Source organism: Pelophylax lessonae (assembly GCF_965119305.1).
Source record: "Pelophylax lessonae genome assembly, chromosome: 13".
NCBI classification, from domain to species: domain Eukaryota; kingdom Metazoa; phylum Chordata; class Amphibia; order Anura; family Ranidae; genus Pelophylax; species Pelophylax lessonae.
Window position 1 is genome coordinate 126920680 of NC_138780.1, and position 18622 is coordinate 126939301.

Below are 18622 nucleotides of genomic sequence, written 5' to 3' on the forward strand. Positions count from 1 at the left end.
TGCACTCTTTGTTATTCATAATAGAGGGTGCTAGAGGCAATGTTGTTTTTTTTTAGCGCTTTTTTTTTTTTTTTATCTCTTTTACATTCCTGTTCCAAGTGGCAAAAAAGAGTGATGGAAAATCTCCCTAATTGGGCACATAGAGCATTTAAAAATCTGATATTAAAAAAGAATAGCGCAACCATGCAAAAGAAATGACTATTAAATATGGAATATGGATAGTGTAGGACCCACTGATAATGGGGTACTTTGACGCAGTGGTGGGCTTGAGCACGATATGGCCATATGGTGGGACTAAACCCCCATTTTTATTTATGGATTGTCTCCATATTTAATAGTCATTTCTTTTGCATGGTTGCGCTATTCTTTTTTAATATACATGTTGCTTGGTCCATAGCTGCACCGGCTTTAGATATACATGTTCAGGGTTTGCTCCCCCAATTTTTTGCTTGTTTATTAAAAATCTGATAAAATTACTATCTCTGCCCCTCTGATTACTGAACACAGAAGGCCACTCACTCAGCCTGAGTACTATTCAGGGAACACTTTGCACTTTCTCAACCACTTGGCATGGGACCCAGAAACTAGCGGGGATCATTGTAGTAGCGGTGTCTACTACAGATATTATCTGCTACCATAGGGATCCTTCACAAATGACACGGTCAAATTTTCATTGGTCCAAGCTGTTGATATGTTAAAACTCAATATTCAGACATGATGAAATTGAATCAGCAAAATATCAAACAGCATGGATGGGAAATGTTAAAATTCACAATCAAAATGTATTTCAAGTAACTGTCAAAATAATAATAGTGTCACTCTCTGAAAACATACTACAGATTCTGATTTTTTTGTCAACTTGAACCTCAGGCCTTGTAGTTTAGCTAAAGATGCCTCACATTAAAAAAATACATAGCACGTTTATTAAGGCTAAGCAAGCAGAGAACAACACGTAAAAATCTATTTTTCTATTTTCTTCCATGTTTTAACAGCTGTGGGTGGATCCAGCTATTAGGCCTCACTGAATAGACAGGGGGTGCAGGGACCACTTAGGACCCCTGAGCTAGAAGGCAGCTGATGGTGTGTGCTACGGTGACATTGGTGCCAATGTGCTGATCCTGATGTATTACACTGTTCACTTTTTTAAGCGAACATTAGGTTCTAGCAGACACAGCGTGATGCGAGGCGTAAATTGCATTGCACCGCACTGCACTAAAGAAAAGCACTGCATGCCATCTTTCTTTCAGCAACCACCACCACAATGAGGAGGTGGTGAAACTAGCGTGAAAGGAGACGTGGCATTTTTTCGCTAATGTCACGAAACAAAGACCTGACATTTCTGCCAGTATTCTACATGGTCACATTCATTTGCGCAGGAATGCACATAGCGGATGCAATGGGAATGCATTAAAGCACAGATGTGCACTGGCAAACAGCCATGCCCACCCTCATCCAGGAATGGTGCCCAAATGGCCTTAATAAGGGAGTTTGCTATCTGCAGAGATTACTGGCTGATCTTCGGCTCTCCAGTGTGCTTGTTCCTGTGAACCCTGTATTTGTGGATTCTCTTGTACCGATCTTCTGCCTGCTTTCTGGTTTGACCCTGGCTTGCTTAACGGACCTGCTTATTCAACTGTTCAGTGTATGACTCTGAGTTACCCTCTTGATAACGCTTTGTCCTAACGTCCACACCTAGTGCCTGACCTCATCTTTGAATGGGCTACACTTCTGGCTTCTACTCTACTTGTGACCTGTTTCTTACCACTGGCGTCATGTGCCTTCAGTCACTGCACCAATCCTACTTCATCTGCTCCAGTGCCCTGGGTGACTACCTGGATGCCTGACCCAGCAACGCTCCAGTCAGGACATCCTTGCTATCAGTTCCAGCAGGTGACCCATGCTACTTTGGGCCTGGCATCCACTGTTCTCACCCTTAGGTGTACCTGGAGCTTAGCCTCTCACCATTTGACCTCCTACCAGGTACGTGATATTTAGCTTGCAGTAGGACTGTGCTGGGGAAGGCGGTCCACCGTAGTCCGACTGCACCTGGAATGAATGGGCCCCTAAAAGAGCCATGAGAGTATCTGGATTTAGCATGCAATCACTTCCCCTTTCTCTGCATGATTTTCATTGATGAATTCTACATGCCTGGGACAACTCTCATTATATTTTACTTTTTACAATTACCCCTATTTCTCCCAAGCAATTTTGTAACAGTGATTAGTAGCAGAACAGAATTTCTCTAAATGTTTTTTCTAGGATAAAATGAATTGCAATTAATGAAAGGTCTGTGTCACTGAGATATACCATGTGATTTGTAGCTCAGTCAATTAACGATTTACATCTGCAGCGTTTGAATAGCTAATCATGTTATCCAATATAGCTGCTGATGTCCATGGCACACCAGCGATTTATAGCTGCATATAATCATGTAGTCAGCTACAGCAGAAACTCTGTATTCAGCTACAAATAATCAGAGAGAAAAAACTGAGATATTTGTAGCTGCTCTAAAGTTGCTAGTGTGACGTGGCCCTAACAGTTACATGGCTGGCAATAAAAGAGGTGAAGCCAATACAATGTCACTATTTGTGCCTAGACCCTCTTACAACCTTGCACTTGTTGTTTAAAATCCAATTAAAGCTTCCCTTAAAAGTCAATAAATCAACTCAGGGTGCAGATAGATTGTAAATGGCTAAGCTCTTATGTTTATTTAGCATGCTGATTTAGGACAAAATTAAGCTGTTCCCTGCCAGTATGCTGTAGAGGTGTACTGCTGCTTTCATAGCCAGTCTCAGAGCCCCTGGGCATGTCAGCCTGCTGGAGAGAGGCCACTGCTTACTAGCAGAGAGCAACAGTTTTTATGGGTGCATCATGAATTGATTGAATGATTTTTAAATTGACCTTCAGTTGGGCCACTTCCAGTCCAGGACAGTTCTGAAATTCCCCTCCTACATGTAAAAAGCAGCATTCTTTAGCTACTTAAAACCACCAAACATTATATATACAGTATCTCACAAAAGTGAGTACAACCCTCACATTTTTGTAAATATTTTATGTGACAACAGTGAAGAAATTACAATTTGCTACAATGTAAAGTAGTGAGTGTACAGCTTGTATACCAGTGTAAATTTGCTGTCCCCTCAAATTAACTCAATGCAAAGCCAACATTGTCTAAACCGCTGGTAACTAAAGTGAGTACACCCCTAAGTGAAAATGTCCAAATTGGGCCCAAAGTGTCAATATTTTGTGTGGCCACCATTATTTTCTAGCACTGCCTTGACCCTTTTGGGCATGGAGTTCACCAGAGCTTCACAGGTTGCCACTGGAGTCCTCTTCCACTCCTCAATGACAACATCACAGAGCTGCTGGATGTTAGAGACCTTGCGCTCCTCCACCTTCCATTTGAGGATGCCCCACAGACACTCAATAGGGTTTAGGTCTGGAGACATGCTTGTCCAATCCATCACCTTTACCCTCAGCTTCTTTAGCAAGGCAGTTGTCGTCTTAGAGGTGTGTTTGGGGTCCTTATCATGTTGGAATACTGCCCTGCTTCCCAGTCTCTAAAGGGAGGGGATCATGCTCTGCTTCAGTATGTCACAGTACATGTTGGCATTCATGGTTCCCCCAATGAACTGTAGCTCCCCAGTGCAGCCCCAGACCATGACACTCCCACCACCATGCTTGACTGTAAGCAAGACACACTTGTCTTTGTGCTCCTCACCTGGTTGCCGCCACACACGCTTGACATCATCTGAACCCATTAAGTTTATCTTGGTCTCATCAGACCCCAGCACATCGTTCCAATAATCCATGTTTTTAGTCTGCTTGTCTTTAGCAAACTGCTTGCAGGCTTTCTTGTACATCATCTTTAGAAGAGGCTTCCTTCTGGGACATGCAGACCAATTTGATGCAGTGTGTAGCGTATGGTCTGTGCACTGACAGGCTGATCCCCCACTCCTTCAACCTCTGCAGCAATGCTGGCAGCACTCATACGTCTATTTCCCAAAGACAACCTCTGGATATGATGCTGAGCACTTGCACTCAACTTCTTTAATCGATCATGGCGAGGCCTGTTCTGAGTGGAACCTGTCCTGGTAAACCGCTGTATGGTCTTGGCCACTGTGCTGAGGCTCAGTTTCAGAATCTTGGCAATCTTCTTATAGCCAAGGCCATCTTTTTTGTAGAGCAACTATTATTTTTAGATCCTCAGAGTTCTTTACCATGAGGTGCCATGTTGAACAGTGACCAGTATGAGAGAGTGAGAGCGATAACACCAAATTTAACCACTTGCCGACCGCCGCACGACTATCTACGTGGGCGGTCAGCCCCTCACAGGCAAAGTGACGTAGGTCTACGTCGCTCGCCTGTGAGGGTTTAGGGAGCGAGCGCGCGCCGCCGGAGGCGCGCTCCCGCTCCCGCGTGGTCACGGGCCCCCCCCGCGCGTGTGACCGGCGGACCCGATCGCCGCCGGCCACTCTGCGATCGGCGGGGGAGAGGGAGAAAGTCAGGCAGCTTGTGTAAACAAGCTGCCTGTCATTCTCCTCTCTGTATGAGAGCTGATCACATGGATCTACTATGTAGATCCATTGATCACTCTGCATACAGTTGAAGCCACAGCCAATCACAGTTAGAATCACGCCCCTAGGGACACACACAGCCCCTCCCTCTCAAATAAAGTTAACCCCTTCACTACCAGTGTATTTTTACAGTAACAGTGCATATATATAGCACTGATTACTGTAGAAATGTCACTGGTAACCCCAAAAGTGTCAAAAATGTCAGTCAAGGGTCCGATCTTTCCGCCGCAATGTCGCAGTACCGCAAAAAAAATCGCAGATCGCCGCCATTACGCGTTAAAAAAAAAAACAACAAAAATGACAAAAATCTTTCCCTTTGTTAGTAAACGCAATAACTTTTGCGCAAACCAATCAAAATACGCTTTTTGCGATTTTTTTTTACCAAACATAGGTAGCATAAAACAAATTGGCCGAAAATATTAAAAAATTTTGATTTTTACATTTTTTTTTGGGGGAATTTCATATAAAAAAAAGGGAAAAATATTGCTATTTTTGCAAAATTTACGCTCTTTTTTTGTTTATAGCGCGTGATCAAAAAATCGCACAGGTGATCAAATACCGCCAAAAGAAAGCTCTGTTTGTGGGAAAAAAAGGACGCCAAATTCGTTTAGGTACAGCGTCGCACGACCGCGCAATTGTCCGTTAAAGTCACGCAGTGCCGAATCGCAAAATACCCTCTGGTCGTTTAGCAGCCAAATCCTCCGGGGCTTAAGTGGTTAACACACCTACTCCCCGTTCACACCCAAGACCTAGTAACACTAACGAGTCACATGACACCAGGGAGGGAAAATGGCTAACTGGGCCCAATTTAGACATTTTCACTTAGGGGTGTACTCACTTTTGTTGCCAGCGATTTGGACATTAATGGCGTGGCGAGTTAATTTGAGGGGATAGCAAATTTACACTGTTACACAAGCTGTACACTCACTACTTTACATTGTAGCAAAGTGTAGCAAAGAGATACTATATATACTGCGGAAATTAGAGGGTGTGTTTAACCCTTTCCTTTCCTTGCTTGCCTGGGCACTCGCCTTTTGGGGTTTTTAACCCTTTTCCCTTCTACCCTATTTTGTTTTGTTTTCTTTTTAAGTTTTTAAGTCATTCTAGGTCAGAGTGACAATACATGGCACAAGATGATAAAGACCTCATTAGGTCACTACATCAACATTCTTCTTCCAGATTTAGTCGTCATTGGTCACCGTCAAGGTCCAGCCTTCATATCAGAAGCTCTGAATCCTCCTTTATGCACCACATCCACCGCCATGTCAGCCGCTCCAAGGAAGGAGCCTGTTGGGGATGTAGGACTTAGGTCCCAGAGGTCTTTGTGTGAGCCATACTAAGCCCAGGCGGTTGGAAAAGGGGATGGTGATTTCCAACAAATGGAATCTCTGGTGAGGCGCGTAGTGCAGAAAACCCCCTAAAGAGTGGGGTACGAGCCACACGCAAAGTCCAACAGCCGTTACTGCGTGTTCTCCCACTAGGGAGGGCCAGGAAGATCTGGAACCATCCTAACCAAGCCATCCATCTATGAAGACCTCAGAAAGTGAGGCAGAGTGAGGGGAGTCCCTTTGCCCTTGTGACGCCTTGGTCAACGCAATGATGGGAGCATTTACATGAGTAAAACCTGTAGTGTCTCCTGCAAAGCAAGAGGAAGTTCTTTAAGCACCTCTAGAGAGAGCGTTCTCATTTCCCATTCCTAATGGAAATAAGGGACATCATTTTGGAAGAGTGGAGCAAGGTCGCGAGCTATACCTCCCTTCTGACCAAGATGGCCAAGCTCTATCCATTCAGAGATAAGAATGTGAAACATCTAAAGGCTGCCTCTTTAGTTGTTGAGGCCTTGAAGCATGTCGCTCTTCCTTGGGAGATGTAGCAAATAGCCTGAAAGTTGGCCTGGGCTATTGTGGCCATGTTTAAAGTGATGGAAACATGGAAGGAGAATGTGGATGCAGTATTCAAGAGCATTTTCAGAAACTCGGTAGTTCAGGAGCCGAAAATGGTGTCGGTTTCCATGGTAAGGCTCCAATTGACATCATCCGCATAGTGCCGTGGATTGTGCTCCTGTCAGTTACGATAAAGTGAGTGCTATGGCTGGGGCCTGGGCTTGCTGATCCTGCCTCCAATAGTCCTAGTGTAAGATCCCTTTGAGGGAGCTTCATATTTTGGCAAGCTGGACAGCACCGTAACCCGGGCCACAGTTGGCAAGTTGTATCTTGCCTCAGGACCGGTGCCTGCTAGGCCAGAAGATGACACAGTCTAGAGGACAAAGTCCAGAGCATGCGAGGGTCACACGTTTTTACAGACCAGGTCTGAATTTTAGGAAGAGCTGGTGAAGAGGCCAGATATCCCCTCAGAAGTATGCTAAAAGCTTGACCTCGGGTATCCAAGAAGCTACTGAGTTTGAGCCTCAGGTTATTGGAACGTCAAAATGGTCTTTTCAGGACACGCATGGTCCTTCAGAAGTTCTCCCCATCTTGGATTCGTTTCCAGGGATTTTGCCTCACTCATTCATTAAGGTAAAATAAAGCATATACTCTTGTATTACATGAATTTACTGGTGTCGCAAAGTGCTGCTGTTCCAGTCCCAGGATGTGAAAGATTTCAGGGCATGTACTCTCCTCTCTTTATGGTCATGAAGAGGAGCGGCTTGCGGAGGCCGATTTTAGACCTTGCGCACCTAAACCAATTTTCATCAAAGAGAAGTTCAAGATGGAAACATTGTCCCTGATTCATAGGGGGGTCCAGCCAGGTGACTGACTCATTTCCAATAGACCTAAAGATGCTTACTTTCATGTTTCCATTATAGAAGACTTCCGCAAGTTCCTTCGGTTTGCCGTAGGTCAAGACCATCTCCAACTTGCTTGTCTACCATTTGGGCTTTCAACATCCCCCTGTGTGTTTTAAGGATCTTTTTGGTTGTTAAGGTCTTTATCAAAGCAAAGAGCATACGCCTAAATAGTTACTTGGATTTTCTTCTCCTATTGTCCCAAGACAGAGGGCAGCTGCTCCTCATAATTCAGCTGGCGGCTGATTCTGGAAAAGAGAAACCTGGAGCCCACTCTGTCTCTTATGTGCCTCAGGGCTCAGTTCGATATAATCAAGAGGACCATTGCTTTGTCTCTGGATCCCGATGTTCTGGAACAGCATACTCCTGGCCTTGTCTTCTTCCCACCTGTGCGCCTTTCAGTGTCTAAAATGATCAACACTATGGTGTCTACAGATCTGATGGTCAAGTAGATGCTCCTGAGAATGCAACCTTTTCGGAAGGTGTTTCTCCAGCAGTGGACGCCAGGAAATTCAGGTCATCTACATAACCTCAAAAATGAGAGAGAGTCCCCTGGTGGCTGCAATGGAGAATCTGGCTCATTTTGCCATTCCATTGCCCCCTTTTCTGGTTCACATTCACATTCAATACCACCAATATGGGATGGGGGGGGGGTCTTGCTGTCTGTTGGGGATAGCTCAAGGCAGACGGGGCTGTCAATTTCACAAGATTGTGTTAAACATTCTGAAACTACAGGCAGGCTTCTGCACCCTACAGGCCTTTCATCATATAACGAAGGGAGTGTCGGTGCTCTTATGCTAGTCAACACTGCGGCGGTCTCCTACGTTAAAAGACATGGAGGGACTCACAGCCTGTTCTCTATTACAAGAAGCGGAGCCAAATATGTCTTGGGCTTAGAAGAATCGAGCCTACATCTTAGAGGCTTATTTCCCCAGAGTCCAGAATATTCTAACAGACTTTCTTTCCAGAGTCCAGTTGGACAACAAGGAATGGTCTCTACATGTGGAGATTTTTCAGGAGCAGATGGCCTGACAGATTATTGGAAATGCAGCGGGTCCTGTGCATTTCTTCAAGTCCTGGTCATTCTCAGGTTTCTATACAGGAGTTGTGGAGGTAGTGGCAGTGATGCCATTGGCCAATTAGGCCATGGTTCCCCTTTCTAGCACTGTTCAGCTACCGGAACCCAGTGCCCCTTCTCATAAAGCCAGACCTTCTGTCACTGGGTGCATTTCTACATCCATGTCCAGCGCGGTTACGTCTGACAGTCTGGTTCCTGAAATTGTAGGTCCTCGGCTGCTCCCCCAGAGTCATCTCTCTCTCTAGAATGCTCGGAGAGTAAACACAAACAAAGTTTACAGGAGAATCTGGTTAAAGTCTGTGCAATACATGGCTGCTGCTGACAGATCATGTACTGATCTAGAAGTTCTAAATATTCTGGGCTTCCTCCAGTCGGATTTAGATCTGGCTCTATCGATCAGCTCCTTCAGAGTGTCAGCTTTATCGGCCTTCACAGGTGTTTCCAGGTCTAGGCATCTTTTCCTGTCCAACGTTTTTCAAGGGGGCAACTAGGTTCAGACCTCAGAGTAAGCAGAGGTTTTCCAAACGGAATCACCCTCTTGTTCTCAACTCCCTCTCAGGAATTGGAGCACAGTGTTCTAGGGCTGTCTCCATTAAAGGCCTCTCTGTCATGTTCGCCTTTCCCCCAGCTATCACGTCGGCATAAAAAGCCTCAAATTGATTCACTGGTCATGGAGAACTTTTTGTAACATTCTTCCATTTTGAGCAGTGCTTTTACCTATGCTTGACTCAATTCCCAAGGGTACATCAGTTTTCATGGGAACCAAAAAATTGTTCTGCCAACCTTTGGAGTACTAACTTGCATCTTTTAGACGTGGGAGAGGTCACCCTGTGGCTTAGTTGGTTAAAGCGCATGTATAGTAAACAAGGAATCCTGAGTTTGATTCTCATTAGTGCCTTCCTTTGGTTCTAGGAATCTCCCAGATATTGTGAAGTTGTATCTACAAGCTAGAGCTTCCTTCAGGCTTCAGAACGCCTGTTCATTATTTTTGACAATTGTAGCATGGATTGTCAGGGCCCACATCCTGGGCGGCTTTGCAGCATGTGGTTCCTAATGTAATTGGTAGGGTGGCATTGTGGTCCCCGATCAATACATTTAGGGCTCATTATTGTGTAGAGCCAGCCTCTTTATCTTCTGTTAATTTTTGGTTTACAAATCCTGCCAGTTGACAGTGTCAATTAAACCCTTTTATTTGGTTCTGCAATTGCCCTCTCGGTTGTGTATGGCTAGTTATTTCCCAGACGTATGCTGCCATGGAGGCTGTCAGAAAACCAGAACATTTCTTATCAAATACTTACTGTAATTTTCCTTTCCTGATGGACTCCATGGCAGCAGAAGTTTCCTCCCAGAGTCATGAGTAGGCTAGTTATGAAATGTGGCCTCTGGCTCAGAGAACAGATTTATGGGCGTGGGGTCCTTTAGGGGAGGAGTGGAGGCCGGATTAATCCATACGTTTGCTGCCGTGGAGTCCATCAGGAAAGTAAAATTATGGTAAACATTTGATAGGAAGTTGTAAGTTTTCATGTAATTTATTGCCCAAAAAAAGTTGAATACCCAATTGTTGGTAAAATATAAAAGACAATGTTATGCTGAGTAAATAGATACCAAACATGTCATGCTGTAAAATTATGTAGGTTAAAAGCCTTTACAGGTTACAAGTTTAGAGTTAAGCCTAGTACACACGCAACAATTATCGGCCGACCGGTCGTCCGTCTTTTGTCCAGAGTGGTGTTTTGTTGGTTGGAATGTGCCTAGACTGCACACAAATTTTCTCGCCCGACAAAATTCTACTTCAGAAGTGATGTCATATGTTGGTTTGCTTTCTTTGTGTTCTTTCTTCTCTGAGCATGCCCAAACTTTAGATTTTTCCCTGTCAAAATCTGTACTGACTGCACGAAAATCGGCCGTGTTTTGACGGCAGACAAAAATTTTATAGCCTGCACACCAGATATTTCGAAAAGTCGAAGTCGGTTGTCGGAAGCATCATACTAACAAGCCGAAAATCGGCAGATCGGTCGTCGGACGAAAATTCCCTGCCGATTTTCGACGCGTGTGTACGAGGCTTTACACAGGAGCTCTGGCACTAGAACTAATGCTCTTGCTTTGACAATCACAGAAATACCACACATGTGTGATGCGATCGTCATTACATATGGGGTTGCCACTTCATACCTTTAAAATCAAACACATAATAATTACACAGGTTCTGAGGCTAATTGAATGCAGATAAGGCACTAAATGAGTTTAAGTACCACCCTAATCAGCCACAGAACCTGTGTAATTAATATATGTTTAGTTTTAAAGGGATGAGGTGGCAACACTATTTACATATACAGCATTTGCGTTCATCTTTGAGCATTTTTATTTAAAAAATTAACACTGTACCTTTATTTTTTTAATCCACTTTATTGCGATTACAAGGGATAAACAACATCCCTCATGATAGCATGGGCTGTTACAGGTAATTTTTATGGAGAGATCTAGGGGCCTATAAGACTCCATATCTCTCCTCTAACCTCCAAAGCATCAGATCAAACCGAGATGCTTTCACAAGCCAGTAATGGCTTGCTTACATGAGACCAAAACTATAAGTGTTTAAATCCTTGTCGATTCTTGTTGTTGATGTCACACAGTGAGAGGAATAACATCAGTTTTTCTCACTGTCTCCCAGGAACCGGATGTCACCAGTCGCATCCTTACTGGGTTCCCTGATTGGAAGCGAGAGCCCAGTAAAGGCTGTAGCGCTGGGTGGGAATCCCCTTCCGCCACCTGTAAAATAATCCAGTGGCTATTTAGCTGCTCAAACTATGTTTATTTAAAATGGAAAATTAAATACTTACCTTTCCGTAAATTTCCTTTCCTGATGCCTATCCATGGCAGCATACACATGGTTGGTTGCTTCGTCCCCAATCAACCTACAGGACCACTTTAACTCTATAAAAGAAAGAGTCAGCCCCCCTCATATCATTCTTGTAACTAGTCTCAAACGCGAATGATTATTAAAAGAAAGGGCGTATGCTGCCATGGATAGGCACCAGGAAAATTACGGAAAAGTAAGTATTTAATTTTCTGTTTTCCTGGTGCCTCCATGGCAGCATACACATGGTAAATAACTCGCTCTCCGAGAGGGTTGCTGCAAAAAAATCTTATTTAATTTCGATTTCAAAACAGACAATTGTAGAGCATTTTGTCCAAAGTCACAGGAAGTAAGGGCAGCTGGATCTGGACTATAGTGCAACATGAAGGTGGTAAAAGATGACCAGCTTGCCTCCTGACATAACGTTTCTGGAGAGACTAGTGGCAAAGCCACCCAAGAGAAGGCCATTCCCTGCGTAGAGTGTGCATTGATTGATTTTGGAACCGGAAGACCACTAGCCCAATATGCTCTTTGCATTAGGCTTAAGATCCAACTTGCTAAAGTTCTTTTGGAAACTGCCAGGCCCCTTCTAGCTCCATTAGGGATTAGAAAGAGACAGCGATTCTTGCGAAAGGGTTGCGCTAGGTCAATGTAACATCGGAGAGTCCTTGCTACATCCAGCTCATGTAGTTTTGAAATTGCTGGGTCTTCTTCTAAAGTCGGGAGGACCCATTCCTGATTAAAATGGTAAATTGAGAGGACATTGGGGACTAACTAATGTATTGGTTGCAGGACCACCCTGTCTGGAAAAAAGGTAATATAGGGGTCTTCAGCTTCTAAGGCTTGTATTTCTGACACCCTCCGGCCAAAGGTGATGGCAATTAAGAAGACTGTTTTAAGGGTGATATCTTCTAAGTAGCACTCCACTAGAGGGTTTAGAGCCCATCTGGTGTCCGTTAGGGCTGAAAGGGCAGAGACTTGCACCTTAAGAGAACTAAGACCTAGACCCAAATTTAACCCTCTCTGCAGAAAGAGTAGGATATTGTGAACGCCAGGCTTTAACGGGTTAAAGCGGTTGGTTTATGCAAATTCTGAGAGTTTTTCCCATACTGTTCTATAGTAGGTGCTATTGGTGGATGTCTTTCTGGCCTGAAGCAGAGTCTGAATTACTTAGTTGGCACACCCTAAGTTTTCCAGCATTTTCTGCTCAATTTCCAAGCCCTCAAATCCAGAACCTCTGGATGTGGATGAAAGAAGGTCCCCTAAGACAGAAGGTTGTGCTTGTTCAGGAGTGTTAAGGGATCACACAGGGACAGCTTGGTGAGGAGCGTGAACCAAGGTCTTCTTGGCCAGTAAGGAATTACCGCCAGGATTGTTACTTGCTACTCCGTCAGATGCTGAAGAAATCTCAATATTAGAGGGATCGAAGGTAACGCGTACCCTAGTTGAAATATACAAAGTTGGACTAGAGCATCCACTCTCGCCGGCTCCTGCACAGGATACCTGGTGAAGAAACAAGGAGTTTTGGTGTTGAGTGGCGATGCAAAGAGGTCTATTTGTGGCCTGCCCCATTGGCGGCATATCCACTGGAAAACACTCTGGACCATTCGTTGTTGTAGATAAACTTCCTTAATAAGCAATCCGCCAGCTGATTCTCTTGAGCTGGGATGTAAGATGCCCTGAGATTGGAGAGATTTGACTCAGCCCAAGATAAAATCGGGGCTACTTCGTTGGACAAGGACCTGCTGTGTGTTCCTCCATGGTTCTGGACATAAGCTACCGCCGCCTTGTTGTCCATTTGTGGCAAGATGGATCTGCCCCTTAGAAGAGAGCCCCAATGTGATAGCGCCATCCATGCTGCTCTCAGTTCCAAAATGTTGGACACTATGCCCTCTGCATTGAACTGCCATTTGCGCTGAATCAGCTGATTTTTGAAGTGGGTGCCCCAGCCGACTGACTTGCGTCTGATGTAAGAGTGATACAAGAGATGGGGCCAAGATAGCAATGATTTAGAAGGTTGGGGGGGTTTCGTCCACCACCACAGACTGGACTTCATTGAGAGTGTAATCAGGATTCTCTGTGACAAGGACCTCCTCCTCCACTGGGAAAGAATCCTTGTTGGAAGGTGCGGAGATGCCAACGAGCCCATTTGATCATGGGAATGCATGATGAAAAGGAGCCGAGGAGATTTAGACATTCCACTGCCGACATGGACTTCCTTGCCAATGCTCTCTCTACTTTCCCTATGATTATAGGGACCTTTTCTGGTGGGAGTGATACTGCTCTTTTTGGGGTATCAAATAGCCCCCAGGTATGTCATTTTCTGTGTCGAGATAAACTGGCTTTTCAAAATATTTATTAGCCACCTGTGCCTGGTGGCTAATAGAATGACCTGAGGGGGGCTGACTCTTTCTTTTATTGAGTTAAAGTGGTCCTGTGGGTTAGTTAGGGGCGGAGCAACCAACCATGTGTATGCTGCCATGGAGGCACCAGGAAAAGAGAATCGGCTGCTGAAAGAAATTATATCAGGATCATCACTGTCACTGTAGTCATGATCCCGGTATAACCACTTCAACCTGCTGCCATTTATAAATGGTGAAGGGACTAGAAGTGTTTAAAGATCAATAATATATCAATAAAAATACCTTATCCTGAAATTGTTAATTCATGTAATGATCATATTTGCAATAATAAATCCTGCCAGGGGTGCTTACAATGGTCTCCTGGCAGTACTATAGTTTGTCCCAAAAAAGCATCCAAGAGGCGCTGGGACTTTGATGTGAGTTCACGCAAAGTAGTGAGAGGACAAAACCATTTGGAGTGCTAAGTAGCTCATGTTAGGCTGCTCACAACAGACAGGAATACGCTCCTGGAGGGACCCAGCAGGTTACCAGAAAGTAACATGCACTAATGGAAGGGGTGCCAGACCAAATGATAAAAGAGTCCAAAAAAACGTATTGGTTAACACAAACATAAAAAACATTCAACGTGTTTCGGGGGTGCTTTCTCGTTGACTAAACCGCTGATGAATGGGAAATTTCTATTAGTCCAGAAAACATGTTGTATATTTTTTAGTGTAAACAAATTAATTAATTTGGACTCTTATCACTTGGTCTAGCACTCCTTTCATTGAAATATAGTCAAAATATACCCTTAGGGTGCTGACTCCAATGATCCGTCTGCACTCCAACACAGTGCCATCTGCAGACCATTTACCACTTTAGCTCCGGAAGATTTGGCTGCTCAATGACCAGGCTCTATTTTGCGATTCAGCACTGCGTTAATTCAACGGACAATTGCGCGGTCGTGCGACGCTGTACCCAAACGAAATTGACGTCCCTTTTCCCACAAACTGAGCTTTCTTTTGGTGGTATTTGATTACTTGTGCAATTTTTATTATTTGCGCTATAAACAAAAAAACAGCGACAATTTTGAAAAAAATAACAATATTTTTCACTTTTTTTTATATGAAATTCTCAAAAAAAATCCAAATGTTTTAACATTTTAGGCCAATTTGTTTTCTGCTACATATTTTTGGTTAAAAAAAGATCGCAATAAGCGTATTTTGATTGGTTTGCGCAAAAGTTATTGCGTTTACTAACTACGGAAAAGATTTATGTAATTTTTATTGTTTTTTTTTTAACTAGTAATGGCGGCGATCTGCGTTTTTTTTTGCGACTGCGACATTGCGGCGGACAGATCGGACCCCTGACTGAAATTTTGACACTTTTGGGAGTACCAGTGACATTACTACAGTAATCAGTGCTATAAATATGCACTGTTACTGTAAAAATGACACTGGCGATCAAGGGGTTAAGTGTGTCCCTAGGGGCGTGCTTCGAAGTGTGGAGGGTGGTGGCTTGTGATGTAATCACAGAGACATGCGATCCTACATAGCAGGATCGCATAGCCTCTGTGATTACTTTAGTGAGAATGACAGACGGCTGTGTTTACATCAGCCGTCTGTCCTTCTCTCACTGCAGCGGGAGATTGCGAGTGGCCGGCTGCCATCGGAGCCGCCGGTCACACACACTGACTCCCCAGCCGATGAGCGGGGGCAGGAGCGTGCCTCCGGTGGCGTGCGATCGCCCCCTAGCTCCTTTCAGGCTAGTGCCGTACATGTACGGCACTTTGCCTGGGATCGCCAGACTGCCGCCGTACAACTGCGGCGGGTGGTCAGCAAGCGGTTAAAGGGCCCCGGGCAATACCGTGCACTGGGGCCCTGCCTACAAAATCACCCACGAGATTAAAAATGCTAATTATCGATAAGGTGATATTTTTTGGTACAGCAGTGCCAGGCTAATGACAGCTTCCAAGTTGGGTGGCTGAGTCGTGTGAATACAAACACGGACAAGAGTCAGACTCGACTGTCCTGTGTGTTCCTGTGGAGGCGAACAGGCATTCATGCAGTTGTGGGCTCCCCCTCCACGGCCTGAGATGCCTGATAGCAGCGCAGGGCCGACAGGCGCCTGCCACCTGCTAAGTTCGGCGGCGGGATGCACACAGGAATTGGGACTAATGTTTGGCTGGGGCTGGGTCGCTGGGCAGGTGGGGCCCCCCGGGCAAGTGGGGCCCCTGGGCAGCTGCCCAGCGTGCCCATTTGGTAAGATGGCCCTGCTCCAACAAACTTGCAATTCCTTATATTGGTGCGTGGTTTTTTTTCCTTATAGTTTGTCCAGTGTTCTCTATGGGGTTTGTTTACTAAAACTGGAGAGTGCAAAATCAAGTGCAGTTTTGCATAGAAATCAATCTGCTTCCAGGTTTTATTTGTGAACACTTAATTGAACAAGCTGAAGTTAGAAGCTGCTTGGCTACCATGCACAGCTGCACCAGATTTTGCACTATCCAGTTTTAGTAAATTAACCCCTTACTGTCACTTATCTTGAACAGCTTGATCTTGTATACAGTATATATAAGTATGGATAAAAATATATATAACCGTATAGGATACAAGAAAACTTTTGATAAACGAAATGCTAATATTACAAGTATTAATCACATGCAGTTACTGGAATACAATTTTTTGCAAGTGGTTCTTTAGTTTGCTATAAATTAAAACCAAACAAACCTTATTTAGATATTTCCATTTACAGTTGGTTTAGAAATATATCAGCTAACAGTGCTGTATGAAGTGGGAAATCATTTCTTTGTTTAATTGTTCCATCGTTTCATGACCAACATCAGCAAGAAGTCAATGTGAATATTCTGAAAATTGGCGCTTGCTGTGTTCAAGTCTTTCCCTTCCCTTCTATCTTTTTTTACATCAGCAGCTGTCTTTTTATTTGAGATGCTATAATGTAATCATACTCCTCCAGATTTATTCAAATGAGAGAGCAAACAGGGACGTGGCTGCTGTGTTAACAGCACATAAGGGGACATGAATGCAAATCAGCGTGGTACCAGGCAGGTGGGATCACGGTGTCACAGACCTCAGCCAGAGCTGCAGAGAAGTGATTGCAGTTTTTGTGCATTAAATGGTAGGCGTTGCCCTTATACTCCTTCCCTAGCTCCTCCATGATGTTATCAATGTCTTCCTCTGTGAAGTCTGTTGTACCAAGGGCAATGGCTTCCCTGTAGGAGACACAAATGACAGAAATGACAAGGAGACCTTGTGACCACCATTAAAACCAGAACTCTGCAGCACACGTATGTCAGCTAGATAAGTTAGAAGGGTCTAATTAAAGGTTCTAGGGAAATTATGATTATATAGTTTAGACATTTTGTAAACTCCCCTGTAATGTTGTAATGACGTCATCGGCGCATGCACTCTGAGGGAACGGCTGCCCGTGCTGTTTCTTCAGAGCCCTGTGCCGTGACCGGCAGCTCCTGCGGTAGCACAGCCAGAGTCCACAGACCCAGAAGGAAGATGGGCGAAGATGGATGCGGCATCCAGCGGGGACGACGAGGGCTTCATTTGGACGCAAGTGTCACATAATGTACTAGTATGCGATGCATACTAGCACATTATGCCTTTACTTTCCAGGTTAGAAGAAAAAAAAAAAGAACCTACAGTACAGACTTTACTTCCGCTTTAAAGTGTAGCTGTGAATTTTCAGCAAATTATTTTATCAGACGGATTGGCAAATCACAACTTTAAGTTTGTTTAAATATTTCCATCTGAGAATTATGCAATTCAGAAAACTTGAAAATTGTGATTAATAAATGATATGATGCTCTGCAGACTGGACATGTCTGCAATTATATATTTAGGCAAATCGAAAAAAATCACGACTTGCCTACAATGAAAAGTGACATCTGTTAGCGCGTAACAGTTTGCAATGACAGCAATGGAAGTAAGACATATACAGTGGGTACGGAAAGTATTCAGACCCCCTTAAATTTTTCACTCTTTGTTATATTGCAGCCATTTGCTAAAATCATTTAAGTTCATTCTTCTTCCTCATGAATGTACACATAGCACCCCATACTGACAGAAAAACACAGAATTGTTGACATTGTTGCAGATTTATTAAAAAAGAAAAACTGAAATATCACATGGTCCTAAGTATTCAGACCCTTTGCTCAGTATTTAGTAGAAGCCCCCTTTTGATCTAATACAGCCAGGAGTCTTTTTGGGAAAGATGCAACAAGTCTTTCACACCTGGATTTGGGGATCCTCTGCCATTCCTCCTTGCAGATCCTCTCCAGTTCTGTCAGGTTGGATGGTAAACGTTGGTGGACAGCCATTTTTAGGTCTCTCCAGAGATGCTCAATTGGGTTTAAGTCAGGGCTCTGGCTGGGCCATTCAAGAACAGTCACAGAGTTGTTGTGAAGCCACTCCTTCGTTATTTTAGCTGTGTGCTTAGGGTCATTGTCTTGTTGGAAGGTAAACCTTCTGCCCAGTCTGAGGTCCAGAGCACTCTGGAGAAGGTTTTTGTCCAGGATATCCCTGTACTTGGCCGCATTCATCTTTCCCTTGATTGCAACCAGTCGTCCTGTCCCTGCAGCTGAAAAACACCCCCACAGCATGATGCTGCCACCACCATGCTTCACTGTTGGGACTGTATTGGACAGGTGATGAGCAGTGCCTGGTTTTCTCAACACATACCGCTTAGAATTAAGGCCAAAAAGTTCTATTTTGGTCTCATCAGGCCAGAGAATCTTATTTCTCACCATCTTGGAGTCCTTCAGGTGTTTTTTTAGCAAACTCCATGCGGGCTTTCATGTGTCTTACACTGAGGAGAGGCTTCCGTCGGGCCACTCTGCCATAAAGCCCCGACTGGTGGAGGGCTGCAGTGATGGTTGACTTTCTACAACTTTCTCCCATCTCCTGACTGCATCTCTGGAGCTCAGCCACAGTGATCTTTGGGTTCTTCTTTACCTCT

The 18622-nt window shown here is 44.3% G+C and overlaps 1 protein-coding gene and 1 pseudogene across 2 annotated transcripts in view; both read right to left on the reverse strand.

The window, feature by feature from the left end:
- Positions 1-18622, reverse strand: part of LOC309569605 (deubiquitinase DESI2-like) — a 167916-nt gene that overhangs the window by 11943 nt on the left and 137351 nt on the right. Inside the window, exon 4 of the mRNA XM_082275491.1 lies at positions 16727-16868. Coding sequence (XP_082131617.1) covers positions 16727-16868 — 142 coding nt within the window. The remainder of the gene's footprint in view (positions 1-16726; positions 16869-18622) is intronic.
- On the reverse strand, positions 12680-13779 carry LOC309569849 (annotated as a pseudogene). The gene has a single exon. The product of its transcript is annotated as an uncharacterized misc_RNA (transcript).